This window comes from Metarhizium brunneum, chromosome 6, assembly GCF_013426205.1.
Source record: "Metarhizium brunneum chromosome 6, complete sequence".
Taxonomy (NCBI): Eukaryota; Fungi; Ascomycota; class Sordariomycetes; order Hypocreales; family Clavicipitaceae; genus Metarhizium; species Metarhizium brunneum.
Genome location: NC_089427.1, coordinates 840,614 through 864,431, shown reverse-complemented (window position 1 = coordinate 864,431; position 23,818 = coordinate 840,614). Strand labels below are relative to the sequence as shown.

At 52.4% G+C, this 23,818-nt stretch overlaps 9 protein-coding genes across 9 annotated transcripts; 5 read left to right on the top strand and 4 right to left on the bottom strand.

The window, feature by feature from the left end:
* Nucleotides 1-902: 902 nt before the first annotated feature.
* FYV4 (mitochondrial 37S ribosomal protein mS41) lies at nucleotides 903-1,604 on the bottom strand (the record flags this gene model as incomplete). Its single annotated transcript, XM_014691236.1, has 1 exon — nucleotides 903-1,604. One exon carries the CDS (start codon nucleotides 1,602-1,604, stop codon nucleotides 903-905), a length of 702 nt encoding a protein of 233 aa, XP_014546722.1.
* A 494-nt stretch (nucleotides 1,605-2,098) lies between these two features.
* On the top strand, nucleotides 2,099-6,670 carry G6M90_00g096080 (uncharacterized protein; the record flags this gene model as incomplete). Its single annotated transcript, XM_014691237.1, has 4 exons — nucleotides 2,099-2,171; nucleotides 2,227-5,448; nucleotides 5,510-5,960; nucleotides 6,043-6,670. 4 exons carry the CDS (start codon nucleotides 2,099-2,101, stop codon nucleotides 6,668-6,670), a joined length of 4,374 nt encoding a protein of 1,457 aa, XP_014546723.1.
* Nucleotides 6,671-7,330: 660 nt separating this feature from the next.
* Nucleotides 7,331-8,282, bottom strand: IRC22-2 (Increased recombination centers protein 22-2; the record flags this gene model as incomplete). The annotated part of the gene is made up of 3 exons (XM_014691238.1): nucleotides 7,331-7,622; nucleotides 7,693-8,156; nucleotides 8,226-8,282. The coding sequence occupies 3 exons, from the start codon at nucleotides 8,280-8,282 to the stop codon at nucleotides 7,331-7,333; spliced, it is 813 nt and encodes a 270-aa protein (XP_014546724.1).
* Nucleotides 8,283-9,752: 1,470 nt separating this feature from the next.
* imt1_1 (Inositol phosphoceramide mannosyltransferase 1) lies at nucleotides 9,753-10,923 on the top strand (the record flags this gene model as incomplete). The annotated part of the gene is made up of 2 exons (XM_014691239.2): nucleotides 9,753-10,198; nucleotides 10,287-10,923. The coding sequence occupies 2 exons, from the start codon at nucleotides 9,753-9,755 to the stop codon at nucleotides 10,921-10,923; spliced, it is 1,083 nt and encodes a 360-aa protein (XP_014546725.2).
* A 2,766-nt stretch (nucleotides 10,924-13,689) lies between these two features.
* G6M90_00g096050 (uncharacterized protein) lies at nucleotides 13,690-14,089 on the top strand (the record flags this gene model as incomplete). The annotated part of the gene is made up of 3 exons (XM_014691240.1): nucleotides 13,690-13,839; nucleotides 13,906-13,962; nucleotides 14,021-14,089. The coding sequence occupies 3 exons, from the start codon at nucleotides 13,690-13,692 to the stop codon at nucleotides 14,087-14,089; spliced, it is 276 nt and encodes a 91-aa protein (XP_014546726.1).
* Nucleotides 14,090-15,321: 1,232 nt separating this feature from the next.
* Nucleotides 15,322-16,908, bottom strand: APE3_1 (Aminopeptidase Y; the record flags this gene model as incomplete). Its single annotated transcript, XM_014691241.1, has 3 exons — nucleotides 15,322-15,661; nucleotides 15,729-16,754; nucleotides 16,805-16,908. The coding sequence occupies 3 exons, from the start codon at nucleotides 16,906-16,908 to the stop codon at nucleotides 15,322-15,324; spliced, it is 1,470 nt and encodes a 489-aa protein (XP_014546727.1).
* Nucleotides 16,909-18,177: 1,269 nt separating this feature from the next.
* G6M90_00g096030 (uncharacterized protein) lies at nucleotides 18,178-19,674 on the top strand (the record flags this gene model as incomplete). Its single annotated transcript, XM_014691242.2, has 1 exon — nucleotides 18,178-19,674. The coding sequence occupies one exon, from the start codon at nucleotides 18,178-18,180 to the stop codon at nucleotides 19,672-19,674; it is 1,497 nt and encodes a 498-aa protein (XP_014546728.2).
* A 2,140-nt stretch (nucleotides 19,675-21,814) lies between these two features.
* Nucleotides 21,815-22,810, top strand: CLM1 (Longiborneol synthase CLM1; the record flags this gene model as incomplete). Its single annotated transcript, XM_014691243.1, has 1 exon — nucleotides 21,815-22,810. One exon carries the CDS (start codon nucleotides 21,815-21,817, stop codon nucleotides 22,808-22,810), a length of 996 nt encoding a protein of 331 aa, XP_014546729.1.
* A 271-nt stretch (nucleotides 22,811-23,081) lies between these two features.
* Nucleotides 23,082-23,813, bottom strand: G6M90_00g096010 (uncharacterized protein; the record flags this gene model as incomplete). Its single annotated transcript, XM_014691244.1, has 1 exon — nucleotides 23,082-23,813. One exon carries the CDS (start codon nucleotides 23,811-23,813, stop codon nucleotides 23,082-23,084), a length of 732 nt encoding a protein of 243 aa, XP_014546730.1.
* Nucleotides 23,814-23,818: the final 5 nt, after the last annotated feature.

Here is a 23,818-nt window from a genome sequence, read left to right as displayed (position 1 = left end):
CCTCTTTGGTGCTTTTTGGCCGCGTGCGTGTATACGTGGAACCATGATTAGGAGTTCTGATATTTGACGGCGTCGGTTCTACTTCGCCTGCGAAAAAATCAGGGCGTTGGCGAACGATACCAGGCGTTTGCGTCGGTTAGCATAGATCAAAAGTCGAGTTTCGTGTCAATGCTAGTTGTTCTACCGTAGTGTATAAATCAGCAAGTAACTGTCGACATTCATCACTGCTTATTAACAAAGAGTCTATTATTGCGCCTGGTGTGCATCTTGGATACTCGATAAGGTGTTTCATACATGCCTAGGTATAGAAAATAAAAGTTGCCCAGTCAGAATTTCTCCAAAGCCTTTGCGTGTAGATAGACGACTCAAGCAGGCACTAGCTCACAATGGTCTACAGTCTGTGGCATAGTATATTGGTATGTTGCCTTGTTGACACACATACGCTGCAAGATTATATACTATCTTGTAAATGCGTTGAACTCAAAATAATGTGCTACACGTAAATTGAACATGAATGCAGGTATATCGTCATTAATTTAGCCATTAGCAAACAGAGTAGAAACATGTATTTGGTGCCAAATGATCGTCAATGTGGAGACGAACCAACCGGCCCCTAAGTGTTCCTGAATACACTGGGCATATAGATGCCACTTGAGATTACAGAGTTGCAATACCTTCTGTTCTAGTTGTGTGTAACTCTGATTCCGCGATCCATCATCTCTGTGGCGGCCCAGACATCCAGCACCAAATGATGGTTACAAGCCCCGGAGCTAAACTCATCAATGTGATTGATATTCATGGCGCCTGTGGCCCAATGGCTATGGATACAATGTCTAGAATACAACGGCATGCCCGGGGATCTCGCAGCCCCCTCCTTTTTTAAATGCTCGTCCCCGGTCCAGCTATAGTTTCGCCATCATCTCTGCCTCTCTCTCCGCCCGCCGCTCAGTAGATCGTCTCTTGAACCGCACCTCTGCTCTGCGACGCTCGCCACCGTCAATCTTTCTCCCGCGGCGCTGCTCCCACATGCCCTCTGTGACTTTGACGACGGCACCTGCCCCCTCGGGAAGGGGCGTGGCGTACGGGCCGGCTATGGACTTGAGTCCGCGGACTGTGTAGCCCTTTGGCCGGGGTAGCGCCAACGACTCGGGCGTTGGGGCCTCGGCTTCGGGCTCCTGGCTCTGAGGGACGTTGACGACCCATTTTGCGTCGCTGACCACCGAGGCAGGTGGCGTGGCGACCTTGAGGATGGCCTCGCCGTCCTTGACGAATTCGAAGTCGCCGCCGGGACCGAGCGCGCCTCTGCGGTATCGCTGCATCCACTGAAGGAGATAACGTCTGTTTCGCGGCGGCTCGATCCCCAGCTCTCTGAGCTCAGGCGAGGTGAGGGCGAAGAGGGAGTCCCATGACGGGAATTTGGAGGCGTGTTTGTTCAGGCCGCGCCCGATGAGGGTCAGGAAGGTAGGTACGTCGGGGACAAAGGGGCGAGGCTGGGGTATCGTATGCGGAGGTCGGGTCTTGTGCAAGTGTCTGATTTGGATGCCGTGGGAGAGAGGTGCATTTGCGAAGAGGCGCAGAGAAGCTCGGAGGCCGGGGGCCCTCATCTTGGCTGGATTGGAATTAGCAATTCTGTGCCTGGAGAGCGTGGGGTTGAAGAGCCGTAGCGGTGACGATGATAGGAAGGAGTTGCATTCTGCCATACCTTTCTTGTTTTGTGGATTGGCGCACTTGGCCCAAATTGTCGCCTGAACTGTCCACGCGAAAGCTCCTGCAAAAGGCATCACCAACCATAAATTTGTTGGTTAGTTAGGTAAGCGAGGCTGGGTCAATTGGTCCGTTGTGGAGTAGATTCATAGCTGTTGATTGGTGATGGCATTACCTCACTGTGGGGTTGACGGCCAGGCTGATCTGCTTGGCCAAAGAGTGTAAGGCACCAGTTATTAGTTAACCTCTTTTAACTTCACAGCTTCACTTCCGATTTTATGTCTTTCGCAACTGTCAACGCCCTGTCTTCCAGGTATCTCCGCTGAAAATGTCGTGAGCTGCTGCATCATGAACTCGACAGGTGATTCCGTCTACGCATTTTTTTAAATGAAACATGCCGAAGAAGACTCCGGCGCGAAGGCCGTCTAAGCCGCCGGCGTTGGCGACAATCGACCTTGGACAGCAAGGTTTGTGAATCCGAGGAGTTTTGCGATGAAAAATTGCTCACTTTTCATTGAAAAGATCCTATTCCTTCTGCTGTGGTCGAGTATTTGGCAGCCTTGCCCTCGACGGGCGAAATTGAAGCCCCGAACAGTGTAGATTCGTCTGCGAAACGTCGCAAGATCACGTCCGAGCCATATTCTCCTATTTGCGTGGCAAAAGCAAGTTTACTATTTTATCGGCCATTTATTGACGCTAAAACTTCCTCTTTTGCTTCAACATGTGAGGACGCGGGCCGATACTTGAGATTTACGTTGGAACATGGGGTTCTGTCAGTGACATCACGGCCAGGAGCCCCGCAAGGCTTCTTCTCTCTTAATATTTCATTGAACAGGGATGAGATTGAAGATGAAGCGACTCGTATTCTCGGTATTGGAGGTGCAAATGCGAAGCGCGATAGTCCTGGTGATATCTGGGTTGGAGTAGCAACTTCGATGATCTTGCATGACAAGGTGATAACCATGCAAGTTTCGCTGTCCTTGAACTGGAACGAGACACCGTCACCATACTATCCGTTACCAAACTCAAACGATCGAAAATTAACGAGACGGCTTATCGACTCTATTTTCCGCGACACCGAGAGCGAAGACCTAGCGGCATGGTCGCCTATGGACTTTTATGAGGCGGCGCATGTACCACCGAAGGATGACAAAGTCGCTCTTAATATTGACATTCCCGGTTTAGAGTCAGAATTATTTCCGTACCAGAAGAGAACGTTGCAATGGCTTTTGGCAAGAGAGGGTGTGCGGTGGTCCCAGGCAAAAGCTACGCTAGAATCGACCGCGATGGATCATCATTCAATCTCAATCGACAGCTTCCGCACCGTTCAGGATGCTGATGGAAGAACTGCATTTTTGAGTGATGTGTTTCAAACCATCACTAGAGATAAAAGCTTGTACAAACGAGCAGACAGGTTTGTAAAAGGCGGTATATTGGCAGAGGAGATGGGACTTGGCAAGACCCTTGAGATCTTGGGACTCATCCTCCTTCATGGTCGTGTAGAGCACCAAGCTCAGCAAAACGGACTTAGGATGGACGGTCTTGCCACTACTGGAGCTACATTGATTGTAACTCCCGAATCATTGCGGCAACAATGGATTTCAGAGATTGCACGGCATGCCCCGAGTCTGCGGGTAAAGCACTATCAAGGGTGCAAGAAAATGAAGGATGCAGACGAGGAAACAATTATCGAGGAACTCTGTGGGTACGATGTTGTTATTACAACATATTCCGTGCTCTCCGCCGAACTGCATTTTGCATTTGAACCTCCTCAGCGACCTCGTAGATACGAGAGAGCATACCCTCGAACAACATCCCCTCTCGTCAAGATAGCGTGGTGGCGGCTGTGCCTCGATGAGGCCCAGATGATTGAAAACGGATACAGCCAAGCAGCCTCCGTTGCGCGCGTCTTGCCTCGCATTAATGCATGGGGCATTACCGGCACGCCAGTCAAGGATGATGTCAAGGATCTCTTCGGCCTCTTGCTCTTTTTAAGGTATGAGCCATATTGCTCCGCATCACAGGTCTGGCAAGCACTTATTACGAGCCATAAACCTTTGTTTCAACAAATATTCAACTCAATTTCATTGCGACACACCAAGAGTATGGTGCGAGACGAGATCTTACTTCCTGCTCAAAAAAGATTTGTTATTAGCATGCCTTTTACGGCCGTTGAAGAACAGCACTATCAATCCTTATTTAAAGAAATGGTCGATGAATGCGGCCTCGAGACTGATGGGTCTCCGAAGGAACATGATTGGGACCCTGAAGAGCACTACGACAACATGAGAGTTTGGCTGAATCGATTGCGCCAGACTACCTTGCATCCCGAGGTTGGCGTATACAATCGCCGCCTGCTGGGCTATAACAAGGCGCGCCCAATGAGAACTGTTGATGAAGTGCTGACCGCTATGCTGGAACAAAGCGAAAATACTATTAGGGCAGAGGAGAGAGCACATTTATTGAGTCGTCTGGCTCAGGGCCAGATGTATGAAAACAGCCCGCGCGTGAAGGAAGCATTGGTGCTGTGGGAAGATGTAAGACAAGAAACTGAAAGACTCGTCTCAGATGCCAGGACAAAACTCAAGGAAACAATCCGAGAGCATGGCGGAGAAGAGGCAGTAAAGAAAGCTGAAGAAGAGAACCATGCTCGCGATTTGTCGGACACGGACGACGAACAAGACGAGCTGGGAACCAAGGGTAAAATTGGAGAGTGTCGCCGACGACTTCGTTCAGCCTTGGAACTGCATCATAAAGCTGTCTTCTTTTGCGCCAATGCCTACTTTCAAATTAAAGACAATAAAGACTTGACGGAACCAGACTCTGAAGAGTTTCAGCGGCTGAAAAAGCTCGAAGATGACGGGTATAATGCCGCAAAAGCATTGAGAAGAGAGATCTTGGGGGAGAGTAACCGCAAAGCGACGCGGCTTATGAATAGGATTTCCCGCAAAGCGGCCTCTCGAACCTTTGTGGATATACCTGAGCTTTCTACAATTCCTGAAAAGGGAATTGAAAGTAGCCGAATTGTCGATGACCTCGAGATACTATACGACGAATTGAACAAGCAGGCAGATGTCATTGATGGGTGGCGTGAAGAAGTTGTTCAATTACTTCTAAAACCATTAGTTGACGAAGATGATGACGTCGAAACCACTGGAGAAGAGCTTGGCGACTCTGCCAAGTTCCAGGACTTGCTTATGGTCTATGTCACCACCTTGCGAGCTGCTATTGCCGATCGTCAAGACGCAATCTCTGGTCAGACAAATGAATTGGCCAAGCATGAAACCGAAACTTCTCTCCGGCTGGCAAGGGCTGGGGAGGGTCCAGCGCCCGTCAAAATGGTCCAAATGCTTCGACTGAGAGCAGAAATTAAGCCCAAGGTGGCCCATTCATCCATGAGAGGTGCCGTAAGTGAGTTTCGTGGCCTGCAATCCCGGTTGTCGCGCGACACGGCTACTACAAGCCGTGAGGCCGTGGAGGCCAAGATTGCTTCGGACCAGCTGAAGGCAACTCAAACCGAGATTAACAATCAAAACAAAGCGGCAATGGCACTGGAATCGGAAATTGAAAGCTTCAAAGTGGCCATGAATGCGAGACTGGAGTACTATCGTCAACTGCAGGCAGTTTCGGACGCCGTGCTCCCACTGGAAGGGCCCAAAGACGACAACGCGATCAACAAGTTGAAGCAGGCAGCAGATGAGCTGCGTCGAAAACTTTCTTCGGCCGAAGCGAAACATAGGTACCGTAAGTCACAAAACCAACCCTCTGCCTACGATCCAGGTGTTTGGTTCTAACTTGATAATAGTTTTGAACCTGAAAGAAGCGGGTGCCAAGTCAAACGAGCCCCGAATGTGCGTCATCTGCCAGATGCCCTTTGTCACCGGCGTCCTGACCGTCTGTGGCCATCAATTCTGTAAGGAATGCATGACGATGTGGTTCAAAGCCCATCACAACTGTCCCGTGTGCAAAAGGGGTCTGAAGCCATCCAACCTGCACGACATTGCCATTAAACCGCAGCAGTTGCAGGTTCGCAGCGAAGGGGCCAATGATGAGGGAGGCTCGTTGCCGCGACGGGTGAGTGGCAATTCGCCAAGAAAGACGGCAATCTACTCCGAGTTCAATGCGGACAAATTGGCCGAGATTAAAAACGTGGAACTCGACGGGCCGTCATTCACAACGAAGGTTGACACCCTTGTGAGGCACCTCCTCTGGCTGAGAGAGTCTGACCCCGGTGCCAAGTCGATTGTGTTTTCCCAGTATGTCTCCAATCGTCCTCTCTGCCTTGACGCAAACCCCGTCCATTCCATTCCCCCATGCTAATACGTGGCAAACCTGCAGATATCGCGACTTTCTGCACATCTTGCGCAACGCATTCAGACGGTTCCGCATCGGCCACGCCTCCATCGACGACGTCAACGGCATTGCTAATTTCAAGGAAGACCCCGCCACTGAAGTATTCCTGCTTCATGCGCGCGCCCACTCCAGCGGCCTCAACCTCGTCAACGCGAGCCACGTCTTCCTGTGCGAACCTCTGCTCAACACGGCGCTCGAGCTGCAGGCCATTGCGCGGGTAGACCGTATCGGGCAGCAGCACGAGACCACCGTGTGGCTGTATCTGGTGTCCGGCACCGTCGAGGAGAGCATTTACAATCTCTCGGTGCAGAGACGCATGGAGCACATGGGCCGCCGGGCCGCCGGAGCAAAAGGCACGGCCACGCCGGAGCTGCTGGATGCGAACATCGAGGCGGCCAACACGCTCGAGCTGGAGCACGCGGCGCTGTCCAAGCTCATGAGCAAGGACAAGTCGGCGGGCGAGGTGGTGGACAAGGGCGACTTGTGGGCGTGCCTCTTTGGGCATATTGGTGCGGAGGACGGCGGCGGCAGCGAGACGGACCGCAGGCTGCAGGATGAGGCTATCATGAGCTATTTGGCTGGAGAGGCGGCGGAGCGGAGACGCCACGAGTGAGGAATCTCTCGTGAAGACATGGTGCGGTATGCTTGCACGTTGCTATGATGAACGGTATATTACGACAGGTGTACAGTCTGCGGCAGCATACATTTACCCACTGAGAAGCATACAAATAAACCGTCAATTATTACAATATGGACCGCGATGGCCAGGTACCTGATCTGGTCAAATACTCTTTTCCCTCCCGCTGTAGCTTGTTATCTACGGCGTACACGTACAACACTGGCAGACTACGCTTAGCCGGGCCTTTTGCTAGTGGCAATGAGGAGACGCTTGGCACATGAAAGAAAAGACGGGACATGGCTCTCGTTCAAGCTTGTAGTATGACTAGGATTTTAATTTTTTTGGAGCAATAGTGAAATCCTGACGCTGTCGTACGTAATACTGCGCGATAGCTTTTATTTATCCGGTTCCCCTGGCCGACTCATACCCCATCCCCCCTTTTCCCATCTCCTAGTCAGACGGAAATCTAGAACGCCACGGTTTCGACGCCTTCCCGTCTGCACGCAGATGATTTCGTTTTACAGGTTGCTTATTCTCATACAGTCATCACACAAGGTGACAGTTTGTGTTGCCCACACAGAGCTCGTCTTACAGGCCCTATTGTTTTGGGAGAAGAAAAAACACAGGGCTCTCTTCTTTAGCAAGAAGAAATGTCTACTCGACAACCTTCTTCTTGGGGGTAGACTTGACGCGCTTCGCGACGGGGCGGTTGATGTGGTGGTCAGGGATCCAGCTCTCGTCGTAGGTCTTGCTGCCGGTGGTGGCGGCAGCGGACTCGGAGCCGGAGAGGGCGGCGTCGGCGTCGGCGGACTTCTTGGCCTTTTTGGGGCCGCTGGATGAGGACTTGGAGCGCTTGGCTTGCGGGAAGAGGGCTTCGATCCAGGTCTTGTAGACAAAGTAGAGGGTTCCGCCGAACGCGGCGGACAGGACGAGGTAGAGGAAGATGCTGGGCGGGATGGTTAGTCAAATCTTTTGAATGGATGCTCGAGCATGGGCAGGGAGGAGACTGTAGGTACATTTGCGGGTCGAGGAAGCTGGTGGGAGCTTCGACAATGGCGGCGAGGCCATCGTGGGCCTGGACCTGGTACATGTCGCCGTTGGCGTTGGCGATGACGGCGGCGATCTGCAGCTTCACATCCTGGGGCTGCATGTCAAGAGCGAAGGAGTAGGTGAAGCTCTTGGTCTCGCCGGCCTCGATGGCGTGGTTGTACTGCACGACCGTCAGGTTGCGAATGATGCCCTGGTAGGCGGGGGTTCCCTCGGGGAGAGTCTTTGCGGTGGCCAGGACGCCGGCGAGGACGGAGATTTGGATGGGCGCATCTTCCTTGTTGGTGATTTCGACGAGGGCCTTGGTCGGCCGGCCGTTGATGAGGCGCACGCCGAGGATGTCGGAGTCGGGGAAGGTGGTCTTGACGACGGCAGCGAGATCAGGCGTCTTGGGGGAAGCACTGTCGTCGGCGGCGGGCGCAGCGGCGTCGGCCTGTGAGGGTCGTCGAGTTAGGCGTGAGTGTTTTGTCCTTGAATTGATAATGAGTGGTGATTTTCATACCGCAGCCGCGCCAAAGATGTGCAGAGCAAACACGGAGAGCAGCGAGGAGAACAACATGGCGGACAGGTGGGCCAGACGCAAGCAAGGAGCAGAAAGAGACCAAAGAGCGATGGGGGCAAGAAGGGATGAGTCGGGGGGATAAAGAATCACGATTCTGGCGACTCAATTGCGGGATGGGGAGGCAAGGTCGAAACAAGGAGATGGAGGTCGAGGTCGAAGTTGACGCTGAGTGAGGTTGGCGAGGCCGACTTGTCATTGGTGGAGGGAGCGCACGCGAGATGCAAGTGGGGCGAGGTGTCTGGGCAAGGTCTGGCAAGGTGGCCTCTGTAGACTGTTGGTCTGTCCTTTTCGCTCCGCTTGAAGTGGGACGTTGATTAACTAGGACAGGATAGCTGGCCTTGACTCAGCCTCTGCATCGGCCCTCAGGTTTCGAAGCATCAATTGTTTGGTGCCGCTTCGCACAGGAAATATCGCCTTCAGAGACAGACTCGGCGGAATGCCCAGTATAGGCGGCAAGAACACCGGGCGGACTGTCCAGACAAGATGCACGTCGATGAGCATCAGGCACGAACTGGTGGGCTACAGTGCATGTAGCATGATGGCTCATCGCTCGATTTCAACATCTTTCATCACCTGATGGCCTATGGTGGCCAAGTCGTCAGGCACTGTGAGTGACGGCGTGCTATGGTTCCCAAGAGATGAACCAAGTCACGGGTTTATGCTGGCAGATACACTGGGCCATTCGGTGTCTGGCCAGGAATATCACGTCAGTGAGAGGGCAAGCGTGGTCCTAGCTGTGTCGAGAGCTGACAAGAAACCAGCGTCCTACACATGGAAATACGTGAAGTAGGGGTTCCCATCTGTAACGTCGACGTTTACCTATAATCCACCATGAGGTGAACCGTAGCTATACATATGTACTCTTGCTACATGTTCCCCCGAGTTCCCTGGACTCAGTGGAACTCGTGCTGTCCTGTCATGGCCCGTGTTGTTTGGAAATATAACAAGGCATGTTTTGATCAATTACTACAGCAACTTATCTCAATCCGCAATAAGACTGATAACATTTCCGGCTCACCGGCCTCAGTGGCATAATCGAGTCCACGCTCGGATGCAATCGAAGAAAAACCCTATTGTGATCCCATGAAACAAACCCCTGCGCTAGTCTCACACTCAAGGCTTTCGAAATGCGCGAGGACTATCTCTTTAGATGCGGAGTGGCTCGTGGAGACTCTCCTATCTAAGACAATTGTATGGCAGAGGAGTCTCCACGAGCCATTCCGCATCTAAAGAGATGACTCGCAAATGCATGACTTGAGCCTGGACAAGAATAGAGTCTGGCCATGTGCATTGCAATATCATATAGTCAGTAGCAGATATATTAATTACCCACCCAGAAATAGTACGCGCCAGCCTCCCAATGTATATGGCGGCACTTGGGCAAAGATGAGTTCTGCTTTCTTCCTTCTTCCTATTTTCTTTTTGCATGTAGATGCGACGTCCTTCATCAAATAACAGGGTATAGCCATGGCGTCCAAGCAATTGTGCGTCACGGCCAGAATCAGCTTAATCGTAGCACTCTTTATAATTTCCCTCCAACTGCTAGCTCATCTCACCGCGTCTTCATTACGGAGCCCATCCCCGAGGGACTCGAGGAAAGGGACGCCGCGTCTGGCCAGGCAAATACCCGCGAGTGAGCTCTTGTCCCGACGCCCAACAGACACCGGGGGTCCGATTCCCAAGATCTTTCACCAGAGCTGGAAGACTTTGGAGCTGCCGGCGCGATTCCGACACTGGAGTCTGTCGTGTCGTCGGAAGCACCCAGACTGGGAATGGGTCGTCTGGACCGACGAGGATAACCTGGCGCTGGTTCAGAAACATTTTCCCTGGCTTGAGGAGGCCTACCGCGGCCTGCCGGGAGTCATCTATCAGGCAGACCTGGCGCGGAATCTCTACATGTACATATACGGGGGGTGAGTGCGCCGCCAAACTTGCCCCAAGCACACATGGCATGGCTGTGCTTGTTGCCCTCTACACAATGGCTAACGGCTTGCCTCAAAGCGTGTACGCCGACCTCGACACCGAGTGTTTACGCCCGACAGAAGACCTGCAATGGGCGCATGGACCGCTGTTTAATCAACAAGGTAGCATTCCTGTGCCGGCCACGGCAATCTTTGGCCGAATGGGCAACGACCCCGACTTTGAGCATTCGATTCCCAATGCCTGGATGGCTTCGACGCCCGGCCATCGGTTCTTTCTGGCCGCGCTACAGGACTTCATGGACCTGTATAACCAGACGACGCGAGAGGGCGGAGAGTTGCCTGATCCAGAGAGCGTGACCGGCCCGGTCGCGTTGCGAGATGCCCTGGCCCGGTACGAGAGCAACAGGGTCTTGCATGGGCCTCGCATCAACGACGCCGTCGCCGGCCTCGCTCGCGGCGGGCCGTTTCCGCACACGCCTGCCGAGGAACCACGGGTGCTTTTGCTGCCGAGCCATGCGCTGTACGCGTACAGTTGGGGCGGGGACGGAGAGGACGTGCGTGACATGTGCTGGGTGGTCAACGATGGTTTCGACGCTGGGCGCTGCAAAGACCGGCTGGACACTCGTGGCAGAGGAAGCATATCCATCACCTATTGGAGCCACACGCATTCTCCAACGGGCCACGATGAGGAGAACATGAAGCACATTGCCGAGTGAGTCTTGTTGGTCTCTGGCATGAGGATGGCCTCGACGAACCAATACCGACTCTGAATCGGTAGTATACCGGGCAGGATGGAGGAAGGATTTTGCAAGTTGCGTCAAGTTGTGATGGGGCTGACTTGCACGGTTCTCAGGCATTGAACTTGGTGGTGCAGTGCGACAAGGGCTTATTATATAACGGAACGGCAGTTCTGTTCAGCCAATTTGCTTTGATATCAAAAGTCAGCTGGTCCTTGACTTTCCCCAAAGCCCTTGGGGCTGATGACCTTCGTTCATACAAACCAGCGGTTACGCTTCAGCCTTCCAGCTGAGACCTGTTGGTGCGAAGCTGATGTTGTGTGACAAGGGTTCAACATAGAAGGCTTAGAGCAAAAGGGGCGCAATTTAATAATAATCTTGAAGGGTCTCTAAGGTCTTAAGTTACTATAAAAGAGAAAACAAAAAAATTACCTCATATATAAGAATAAAAACTTAAGCCTAGAGTTCTTATCTAGGTATATATTTAAATCGTATTAATTAATAAGTTTTACATTAGTAAGGCCCTTTTATTAGGCTTTATAATTTGTTGGCCCTTTTCCGTGTAATATATCAACTCGCGAGGCTGAAGTGTCGAGGTCTGTTTTCTTGAAGATAATTTTGGGTGAGTCTGAACAAAGACTTGTCTAAATAAACGCGTTTTAACTAAAGTACAGCAGGGAAAGAAAAAAATGACATTGTGCTGATTGCCACGTACCCTGGTGTTTTGAGTGCACACAACGCTGTGCCACTTTACCAACTATCAGGCATAGATATTGCAGACCCTAGCAGGAGCGCACCGTATTATCCGATGTGGTCACGAGCATTTTACTCGAACTTGCGGGGCCAGCTTTGACTCCAGAAGTGATTTTTACTGTCGGTCTCACAGTAGGGTTAGGGTTATGGGCGCAGAAGCTTTTACTGAGAGCAATATATGGCTATTGTTTTTCTGATCCTTTAAAGCCCGAGGAAATACAATTTGCGGCAGACGGGAGGACAATAAAAGTGGCATTTAACAAGCCCATTATCCGTCATGTTGAGAATCTCCTGAGGGCTGTTGAAAGGAACAATAAGGACCAAGGTCGGTCCGCAGGCACGGCCCGCCCGTGGCACTTGGTTGGCCTTTGAGTTGAAGAAACGGCATAACGGGTAAGGTGTAAACGGTCAATTGTGGAGCAATTTAAATGGGGCGTTATCGGCCCCCTCCGAGGTCAGCCCCGAAGCTAACCCGGACCCTGGATTTTACTGCTCGTTGTGTTTAGAATCGACTTGGAATAAACTGTGAATAAACTGTCAATAGAAAAAAAAGGGCCGATAATTCACGACTAGAATAAGGCTCACTATATTAGCATGATATCTTGCGGCGCCAGCGAAACGATGGAAGACGATTTTGGTTTACAAAGCAATGTGTAACACCTTAAGGCCTTGGTGAAGATGGCGTCCATGTTTATTGAGGATGTCTTTCACTGCCATGATGCGGATAAAACAGAGTCATTTTATTCGTCTATTTGGTCCTCAACCCACGTTGATGCGGAATCATCCGAAATATGTAGTGGCACGAAAAACATCTCGGAACCAACTCGCTGATATGGATGACAAATGGAAGCATGACCTAGCCATATCCCCATGGGAGTGAAATGGGAGCATGTTGGGACTGCCTACACTTGGATCATCGAGGTCTGGCAGAACCCCGTTTTCCCAATCCATTCGGCACATCCAATAACTGCGCTCCTAGCTGCTGATGCTGACTATGGTGGCGGCGCGCACAATTGACTGCGGCCACGTTATGTCTCCCTACTTGCACAAGATTTGCTCGGGAAATTCCATGACAGAAGGCGGTGTTTACGGCTGACTCGTAAATGCTAAGACGGTCTGCCAGTAGACAGCGCTGAGACAAGCCACGGCAACCTGATTACGGAGTCTAGTAAACAAGGACAAGCCATTACGGGCTGTGCATCGTGTCCTTGCCCCTGAGAGACGAATACCGGGGATGAAATCGCCGAAAAGTCATGGCCGTAGACCCATCTAGAGACGGTGAGACGTCGATCAATACCACAACTTGCGGCGACGATGGTGCATGGCCACAAGTACGCAATCACGCTTGCTCCGCCACCATGAACTGGAGCTGCCTATCAAGTTGTTGCGGCATGTCATTGAGGCAAACCTGGGTCGATGGCGCCGTATAATCGATGTGTATAGTAGAAGCATGTATAGTAGGAGCACGGTGTGCATACTGGCGCCTATACACGACAGCCCATGCAAGCATTGACCCGAGTGCCGATAGCATGGCAATACTACACAGACTACGCTTGGATTTTGTCCCAAAGGGTCCAAATATTGCCTCAGCCCTAGGAGACGGGGCCACTCTCTACCTCTAGCCTCATCTTGGCGAGTCGTTGCATTGAATGCAAGCGGGCTAAAAGCGCCGACATGTGGAGCCGGATCCAAGGAACAAGGTCCGACGATGGCCTTTTTGACAGACTCTAGACCCGTTTCCGTTGCCCGGCCTGCTAGTATCAACGTCTGGCATGAGTCGAAACCTCACGTCAACTTGCGGGCTCCAGGGACATGCGCTAGGCTCTGTACTTTGCAGTGCGAGTACGAAGAGGAAGGACTGGCATCTCTAGAACTGTATAAAGAGGACTAGAATTCCGCCCTCATTTGGACCTTTGACCGATATCACTTTCCACAATACACCGCACACTATTCACATAAAACTCCTTCCTAACCGTCAAACAATCAATCAACATGAAGTCTTCAGTCGGTCTCGTCGCCATCATGGCTGGACTCGCCATGGCCAACCCCCTCGCTGCCTCGACCAAAACTGCCCGAGGATACATCACCAGCGATGAATTCAAGTATCTCCGCGTCGCGCTAGTCAGCTGCCTCGAGGCCAACGTATGTTTTCCCTTTTTGGCCCGTGAATCTGCTTCCACGGCAACGCGGCACTAACGTCTTGTCAAGCCCCCCCAGGATGCGGCCGTTTCAACCTGGGCCACGTCCATCGCGTCCAAGTACACTGTAAGTATCACTCGCTAGCTGAGACTAAACACGTCGGGGTTGTGCTCACAGAAAATAGACCATGGGTGAGATTGTCCAAGCCATTGTGGAGTGTGAGGCGAAGGAGACGAAGGCGAAACAGGCGTAATATGGATTCGTTGGCTTCGGTTATGAGGTTCTCAGTTGGTTGAAGCTCGGCCGTGACGGATCCAATAGACTTCTTTTACTCCTGGTTGGAACTAGGTTGTATGTCCAAGTGATGAATCTGTAGGCTTGAATTCACGCCCTCATTTACTTGCACTTTTGTCCTGGTCGTTCAAGCCGTCAGCCTGTTGTACACATACGATAACTGATTATTTAGAACTGGATAGGCCGCTATTTGAGTCATACCACGGTTCTAGGCGGCTACTGCTTTTACGTGCCGTTACCAAGTTTTGGGGAATTACGTCCTGCTCCAATTGTTTCTGTTGAATAGGACTTGTTTGCCAAACGCCAATTTGAATTCGATGACTGCGTTGTTACTCAGGAATCTGTCGCTACAACATCTTCCTTCCCTGCAATTCTACCAGCCGCCACATTACTATCCCAAGGCAGCTTCGCACCGACGGGGTCACATGTGCGAAAATCATGATTCATGACCCTTGGGTCCCTGTGGATGTAAGCTAGCTGCTAGGCACGCGTTATATCGATGCGTCAGGCGAATAAAGAGATTTGTAGGATACAATCTCTAGTTATAGAAATCAAAAAACCAAATCCTGGTTGAGAATCGATTCTTGCTACCAAAACAACTTGGCGCTATATGTGACAAGGGTTCAATATGAAGGCTTGGAGCAAAAGGGGCTCAATTCAATAATAATCTCGTAGGATGTCAAAGGTCCTGAGTTGCTACGAGAGAGGAAGAGAAGGGTGACCGCCTTATATACATGAAAGGAACGCCCGGGCCTAAGGTCCTTGCCCGGGCACGTGTTCTAGCTGTGTAACCAACAGGTCCTGTATCGGCGAAGCCCCTTTGTTGGGCTTCGCGATCTGTTGGGCCTTTTCCGTGTAACACTATAGTATACTCAAGTTTCAGTGTCTGAAATTGACAAGCGGTCAACATTTCGATTCGCCATGCGGGACCAGCTGCTTTCACATCTGCACACTTTATACAAGCAGTTTTGGAAATTCATCCATTACATCTATTTCAAGGGCGAAATACCAGCTTGTACATTTCGCCAGAATATCTCAACACACAGCACTCGCACCCCCAGCCAACTCCATGCCACTCAGCCAACAACGCCTACGTATTCGGTCAATACGTATCTCAGATAAATACTCTATTGACTTTTCTCCCCGCCACAAACTCCGTCTTGATGCGTCAGTCACTCACCGCCACCCCAGCTAATACAGACTATCGCCCGAGCCGCAGTTGTGTGTCTTCTCAGCCACGTCCACGGCCTCAGCCCAGTCATCGAACGCTCTCCTGACACCCCGTCTGCTTCTTGGGTTAATCGTCGTCTTGTTCCTGGGCGGAACACCCTCCAGGCTCAGCGCAAATTGGGCCGCAACCCGGGCCGCGGCCTTGGTGTTGACAGTCAGGGCATCCCAGTTGATGTTGTTGACGGTATCGCAAGCCTGGTGGTAACACGGGTCAGTGTCGGGCGAGGCACCAGTGAATAGGCCCGACGATGGAATTCCCAGGTTGAGAAAAGCGACGTAGTCGGACGAAGAACCGAATTTCCTTTTCCCCAAAGTGTTAGCTGTTTTGCTTCGTGGCCCTTTGTAGATGCTGGTCAGTGGTCACATACTTGTACTCGGCTGGCTTGCCCTGAGCCTGTAAATAGTCGAACAAGGGTGCGCCGCCAAACTTGTGTCCCTCGTCGTTTGCGTAGACGACAAACTCGGGGTGGGGCGATCCAATCATGTCGTAGTTGAAGTAGAACTTGATGCGGTCGGCTTCCGCCTCGGTGAGGTTGGAACCGTAGTACAACGATCCGATCAAGCCGCTCTCCTCTGCTCCCCACCACGCGACGCGAACCGTATTCTTGATGCCGTCATATCGAATCAACTGCTCGATAATCTCCAGCAAGGCGGCGGTTCCGCTGCCGTCGTCGTTGACCCCGGGCCCCGGGAGGACGCTGTCCAGATGGGCGCCCAGCATGACGACATTGTTCTTGTCGCCGGCTTTGGTCTCCGAGATGATGTTCCACGTCTCGCGGGTTTCGGAGACGGCATCGACGACCAGGGTGACGCTGAGCTTGTCGCCGGCGGCAACACGCGCGGCCCAGGCTTCACCGTCCTCTAGGGAAACGAGCCCAGACGGAATCAGCTTGCCGACGTTTTTCGCCTGCAGCGTAGCGGTGCTGTAGTTCTTGCCGGGGGTGTTGTTGTAGAAGATGACGGCCTTGGCTCCGGCTGCCTTTGCCAGCAGCGTCATGTCGGCAAAGGCACAGCCTCCTCGCTTCAGCAGGGCAACCTTTCCCTGGGCATCAATGTTCTTCCACTGGTCCTCAAAGCAGCCGCTGCCCCGGTCCGCCTCGTAGGGCACATGGACGAGCTCGCCGGTGATGCCGTCGGGAAGGGGAGTGCCCGGGTTGTACTGCAGGGAGATGACGTACACTTGGGCGCCGTCGGGGCCCTTGACTTGGATCTTCTTTACTTGGTGGAAGAGGTGGTCAAAGGGCTGGACAAAGGTGTTGAGGTGTTTGCCAAAGCGGTTGACGACGCGTTCGAGGACAAAGTCCAGCGACGCCTTGTAGCCGCTTGTGCCAAACGCCCTGTTTCCACCGTGGTCGTCGCCGATCTTGTTCAGATTCCAGAGGATGTTTTCCAGCCTGTGCGAGTCAGAAGGAGGCGGGGACGGGCGCGACAAGAGCCGACTCACCGGTCCTTTTGAATGCCGGCCTCCACCTTGTCCGGGGTGAGAAGCTCGGTGGCGGCGGTTGCCGTCAACAGGCCGGCGTAGAGGCAGGCATTGTACAGCTTCATGGCGCAAGAAGGTGGAAAGTATGATGGGTTGATGTCGAGTCAATGGGCAAACGCGGTCACGGGGGCGGTCACGAGAGCGGGCACGAGCAGGCACGACGAGAATGAGTAAAGCGTCGATGTCGACTCTGAGTCTGGAGGACGGCGCCCTAGGCAAGCACCGACTCTCTCCCGCGCATTAAATACGTTTTGCAATCAACAACACGAGACCAAGTCGGACGTGGGTTCGGTTGCACCCAACGTTGTATCTTGTCACTGCCAAGGCCCCAGCCCCTTCCAAGTTGCGACTTATAAAGCATGGACGGTTTAAGCTTCAATTGCAACTGCCTATTTCGGCTACTATGCGGGGATCCCATCCAAACATCTGCACAAGTCCCTTGGTACCCCCTTGGCGCCACGGCAGTCCGCTATTGCGTATCTCGTTTTTTGTGGGAACCTGCCCCTTGCGGTGAGGAGATGGGAAGGTCGGCCGTCTTGGGTTGACATGTTGCCGTCGGGTCCAAGACGTGTGAGACATGTTGAATCCGGTACGCTGACACGACGAGCAGAATTGCGCAATGTGGCGCATGTCAAGAGTCAAGACCCAAGAGTCAAGAGCCAATATACACTTGCGTGCCGGCAAAGGCGGACCAATCATCTCATGGCTCTTCCTCGGCCCATGACAAACGAGGAAGCTGGTCAAGACCCGAGACTGTTCTGGCCCTCTAGACTTTTCACCTTTATTTTTAAGCTGGAGTGTATGCCGCATCGTGACAACATATGTATTGGTGCAGGATTCGGCCTGGCCGGTCAAAGAGAAAACTATGGTTGGCGGTGGAAGTTTTTGGGCCATGCAGGCTTGAGTCGAGGGGTTTGGCCGAGTCATGTCTATCTGACATGGACTTTGCACTTTTGTGCAAACGGCTTCTCCTCGCATGGCTGCTGAATGTCTGGTAATGGGTTGTCAAAAGGTACCACAAACCAACCACCATAGTAGCCACATCTGTATGCGAAACTGTCCCGTTCATAGAATCTGCCATCTACCCAAGTTACTATAAATACCATGTATGATGCTGATATTCTCTGCCTAGACAACTAGCTACATCTTGGACACAATATTACGACATGGCCCATACTTTGAACATGAATACATGTCCTCGTTATTCAGTACAGGACGTCTCAAGCTTGGTCCCCGCGATGAGGAAGCCACCTAACACCAAGTGGCTTGATGTCGTCCCATCTGGCTCAGTCAAAGGCATGTATCAAAGGCAGCATACACGGAGTGGTAGTCAGATGCCTCAACACCACCGTATCGCGCCCGCCAAATGCCCGCCAGGCTATTTCTGGGGGGAGGACGGACAAAATGTCCCCGAAAAGATACACGACGGATACAGAGAAGCACGCCGCCTCATTCAGGACGGAAGCCTAGGAGACCTCGAGAGCCTCTCGGAAGCAGCCATGCTGCGCATCACCGAGGCATTCGACAGCCTCAAGTCACCCGACGGCACGTCCAAGGGGAGCCTGGTGAAACTGCGTCTCTCTGACGATCTCGAGCAGTGGCGCCGGGAGCAGCACGCCCTGGGGCGCATCTTGCCGAGCAAAGGCCATGGCCTGGGTTCCGTTTCCAAAGAGGCGCTGGCGCTTCTTGGTGCGCAGACGTGGCCGGAGCCTCTTGTCCAGAACAACACCCTGTTCATCTCCGGCATGGCCAACATGCTGATTGGGGCGAGTGACGCCGAAGCCCTATACACAAACTACTGTCTCGACGTGGCCTTCTTCTACGAGCACGGCTACCACAAGGTGTTCCCGGGCTTCGAGGACCTGGTCCAGGCACAGCTACACTCTGCCGGCGGCTCGGAAAGAAAGGCTGCCGTCAACATTGGCATGCGGTACATCAGAGCCAAGGTGGCCCTGGAGGAAGCCCACAAGGAACAAGCCTCCGACATGATGGCCAAGCTGGATCGGCGCAGTGCGCAAATCGTCTTCTTCCTCGAGAGCAGCATCCTCGGAATGGCCCGCGAGGCCATGATGCGCGGGTTCGACCGGGCCGCCGTCATGAGCGACCTGATATTCTCCTCGCCCGGCACGGACGTCATCGACGTCGGCTCGGACCTGTACAACTGCGAGCTGTGGAATTCCTTCCTCAACACGGCGGACATCACGTCGACCGGGGTGGTCGCCGAGGAGGCGCTGCGCAAGGTGTACGATGCGTATGCGCACACGGGCGCGAGGATGCTGTGCGAGCGCTGGTCGGAGCCTGCGGCGCGATTGTCGGCGATGCTCTACCCGTGGCACATGGTCAATGATAGGCACCGGTTTCTTAGGCGCGCTCTGCTTGGCTTCCCCAAGGCGCGGAAGGGTGCGGCGCAGCCGCGCGAGGCCGACTTTGACGAGGTTTTTGACTTGGAGCTGCGCACGACCGGCTTCAGCAGGCCGCTGAAAGAGGCGTGCAGCGTTGGCGAGCCGTGCGACCAGGTAGAAGGCTTTCTTGGCGCGCATGACCGAGGGGAGGGTGTGTTGGCGGAGCTTTGGTGGTCTCTTGTTACTGGCCCGGTGAGATATGTCGCCCGGGGTGTTGTTGGGCCAGCTGAGGAGGAGGACCTGGCTGAAAGGCTGCGGCTGAGCATGGCTCGATCTTACTCGCATGGACTTGTGGATGAGATGACTTGGCTCATTGCCCATGCTAGCCACCATGCCTGGCAGGTGAATCGACTTTTTGAGGCGGCAATGTTTGGAAGCCTTCTGGATGATGGAGGCTTGCGCGGCAAGCTCGACAGGAAAGACTGCTAAGCCATGTCATTTTATAAAGGTTGTTCAAGTTTGTATAGTGTATTCTCGGATGGATGTGGTGATGAGAGTTTATATAGTGAGAGCATTGAGAGGTAAAAAGTACTTAACGAGGTCAGGTGCCTGGACATCTCGCTCTCTATTATAATTTATTCCGGTGTATTAGTGCATGCTTTTTGGGGGGCAAATTTATTCTGCCATGGACTGTATCTGACTATTGTTGCGTCATATTGCATTAGAACTGAGAAGAGTGTTCTGCAGATATTGCACCACATTTGCGAGCCTTCTAGGTTGCGGGTTTTTTATTAATCAGGTTATTCTTTTGATCTCCTGTGGTTCTTGTAAGAGTCGGGTTGGGCTCTCGGCCCAGCTGCCTGAGCCTCAGCTATGCCATCTCCGGCTGTATGTACATTATACCTGCAGAAAAGAATTTACTTGGATAATCATCAGGATTTCTATTCGTATGTGACAAGGGCCTGTGTTTAGAGGCTTGGAACAGTATTCATATTCAGCTAATACGGAGTACTTTGCTTCGATATCAAAGGTCCTTGGTTCTCCTTGAGGCCTTAAAGCGGAAGACCTTTATTTAGATCAACAAGCGGTGAGGGACCTTGTCCTAGGTTGTGACAAGGGCTCGGAAAGAGGGCTTGGAGCAATAGCTCAATTCAACTAATAACAGTCTTTGGTATCAAAGGTCCTTGGTTTTCCTCAAGGCCTTGAGGGACCGAAGCCGTCTATTTATACAAGAAGTCGGTGAGGGACTTTGCCCTAGGTCTCGTGACCGTAGCCCTTGTGTAACCAGCCATTTCCGTGTAACATAGGTCTCGTGATCGCAGCCCTTGGGTAATTATCGTCGGGTTCAAGGCTCGGCCCGTGCCTTCATGGCAACGTGTCAACCGTGCAACATCGTAGTGTTGTTGCGTTGATGCTGTGCGCCTTGCACAGTTGTGCAACATAACCTGCAAAGAGGTACAACAGTTAAAGCCTTGTGGCAATTAAAGGGGGACTTTTTCAATCACGATTTGCCCTCTGTGAGACTCGAAGCCAATTCCAGTTGGAAGGGATGAATATAGAGAACAGGATCCATGGCATGGACATTTGACCTTTGGTTATATATCAGGAGTCCAACACTCTACGGGGTGCGGCCATCTTGCCAATGACCACTAGAGGCTGTAATTATTATTAATATAATAGTATTTTGACTCAAGGTTCTTGGGCCACGTCCGAAGAAGCCAAGGGCTTCGACTACATCACTTGTCACCGTTGGCCCATGATAATCGCCACACGCATGGAAATCTGTATTAAGCTGCTCAAGGTTTTGGTGTATTAATATCAACCGAAGAATGCCGCTGTACCGCTTGGAAACCATTGAAATTCATTCTCTTTGGCCATCTGGTCTTTGCTGAGTTGGTGCCGGAAAGAGGCCGTTTGGATAGAAAACAACAACAGGTTATATGACGTATTGCCTTGAGCCCCTGATGTTATCCTATGTGACGAGGGTTTAGCAAGGCTCGGAACGTAACGGTCCAAATTCAAAGATAATATCGAACAGTGCCAAAGGTCCTTGGTTTTCCAAGAGGAAAGAAGGGAGCAATGACTACTATACAAAAAGGGAACGCGTATGCCCAGGGCTCTTACCCGGGCACGTGTTCAATCCGTGTGACCAACAGGTCCTTTGTCGGTGAAGCCGCGTTGTTGGGCTTCACGATCTGTTGGGCGTTTTCCGTGTAACATACAGTTACATTGATAAGTGACATAACCGGCACAGCCGATCTCGGCTGCAACACCACAAAGATGCATCACCACGAGTCGCGACGCACAAGGTGGTATGGCCCTGACTCGTGGGTACGACTCGGGGCTTACATGCTGGACGCTAACGCAACTCTAATCCAGATGCCTCGTTCATTTGGGTCAGGTTACACACATACAGGACCTCATGTATATATGGAGGTAAAAGGTCAGTAATTGAATTGAGAAAGCCAAGCCTCTTGAAAACCCAAAAACAAGGATTGGCCGAGTTTGAAGCTACTCACCAGCTCTCATTTGAGCTCCTGTCACGCGTCTTCTTTACGACCCGGAACTCTCTCCTCTCTCTGTATCAATCACTTATACCCGTGCAACGAGCACAAACCACCTTTTCAAAATGGAGACGGACTCATTTAAGCGCCAGTACGCAGACATCCTGCGGCGCTATCTTTGCGGAATTTCATACCAGAAACTGTCTTGCGAGTACGACCCGTCCATAGAAGAGACCGTCGTGCAGCACTTTCGCACGCTCAACTTTCCCAATGACTTCTTAAAGCGCATGATGCCCATTATCCACGCGAGCGCCTGGATAGCGACAAGCACATATCCCTTCACACCGCGCCATGTCCAGGAGGCGATTGCGGTATACACTTCGCTGGCAATCGCCATAGAAGACACGAGCAAAGAAAGCACACACGACCTCAAACGCTTCCAGCAGCGCTTATTCAACAGGCAGCCGCAGCCTAACCTTCTCCTGCAGGCCATGGTAGATTGCCTCGTGTCCCTGCGCGGCATCTACGGCCCCTTCATCTGCGACATGGTCGCCAAGTCGACCGCCGAGTACATAAGCGTGTGCGCGTTCGAGGCAAAATACGACGGGACGCTGCGTCCCACGCCGAGCTCGCCCGACTTTCCGTACTACCTGCGGCTCAAGACGGGCGTGGCAGAGGTGTACGCCTTCTTCGCCTTTCCCGAGGTGCTGTATCCGGAGGAGGCGTTTCTGCACGAGTACATTCTCGCGGTGCCGGATATTTCCCGGTACTTTAATCTCGGCAACGACCTCTTGTCGTTTTACAAGGAGTCGATTGTCGCGGACGAGCGGCTGAATTACATATACAACTGCTCGCGCGTGAGTAATAGTACGCCGCTCGAGTCGATCTGGTCGACGCACTTGGCCCTGATTACTTGCGTGGAGAATATTCGAAAGACGCTCTCTGCTAGCCCGCAGATGCGGAGGAATATTGACCAGCTTATTAATGGCTACGTCATGTACCACTTTGGTGCGTCGCGGTACAAGCTCTCGGATCTGGGCATTCAAGAGGTGGATGAGCTAAGGGCAAAGATTTGCTGTTCTACTACAGTGGATAACGGAGTCGGTGCGTATAAACATTAAAATGGTCTTGTAGTTTTCAAGGTTACGGAGACGTGTCAATCATGAAAGGTAAAGTCACTAGTGCAAACTAAGCAGAGGGTGCTATTTCCCAATTGGGCAATAGCAACTAGTATGCCGCGACGTTGCGGGGAGTAGTATCAATTGCTACCGTAATTTTCGTATAAGTGTATAGTTGTCAGTCTGTTAGGAAATGAAGTCTCTCGGTACCCAATTGATGAGGGTCGTCTCGCTTGATTGAATTCTCCATGTTGCCGATGAAAGCTATGCCTCACTAGCTACGAAAAAAGGTCCCTGCATTCAAAATGCTGAATGGCATGCCCTCTGCGTCAGCGTGTTCCATTCCTTCCATTCCGGCAAACAGCTTTCTGAGTGCCTTGCCGTCTGAGCCGCCCGGAACTCGCCCAATCACTGCCTCGGACAACATGCGGAGCTGCATGGGGAATTGGGAGTCGCCGTACTTTTCAATAATGTCGCTCTTTTCCACGGCGCATTCCAGGTATGCCCGGTAGTTGCCCTCCTGCGGAGTCATACCAAACGCCTCGCAATCCCTCCTCTTGGAAGCATCCCACCACGGCGGTAGCAGACCGCGACGAGACGCGGCGCGGCGCAGGAAGCGCTGGAAGCCAAGCAGTCCGTCGGGCGCGCCGGAGTAGAGGCTGTCATCATCCACCTCGCCTTCAAGGTTGTACATGTCGTCGACGTTTAGGCGGTAAGCATCGATGAGGAGCATGTAGACGTCCTTCTCCGATCGGTCATGCAGCCAAGTGCCATTATCGAGGCGAGTGAATGGCTTGGCGACGCCTCCTTCCAGTCCTTTCGGGGGTGACAGCTTGTCGGCCGATGATGGCTTGGCCTGTGCCTGGCTGCTACAGATCTTCTTGTGGGACTTCCAATCTGCCTTTTGGCAGTCCCTAGAGCAGTACGGAGTCGTGGAACATCTTGCGCAGCGCTTGAGAGTGACCTCGGGAGGCGATTTTTTGCAGACGGCGCATGCGGTGTCCATGGCGC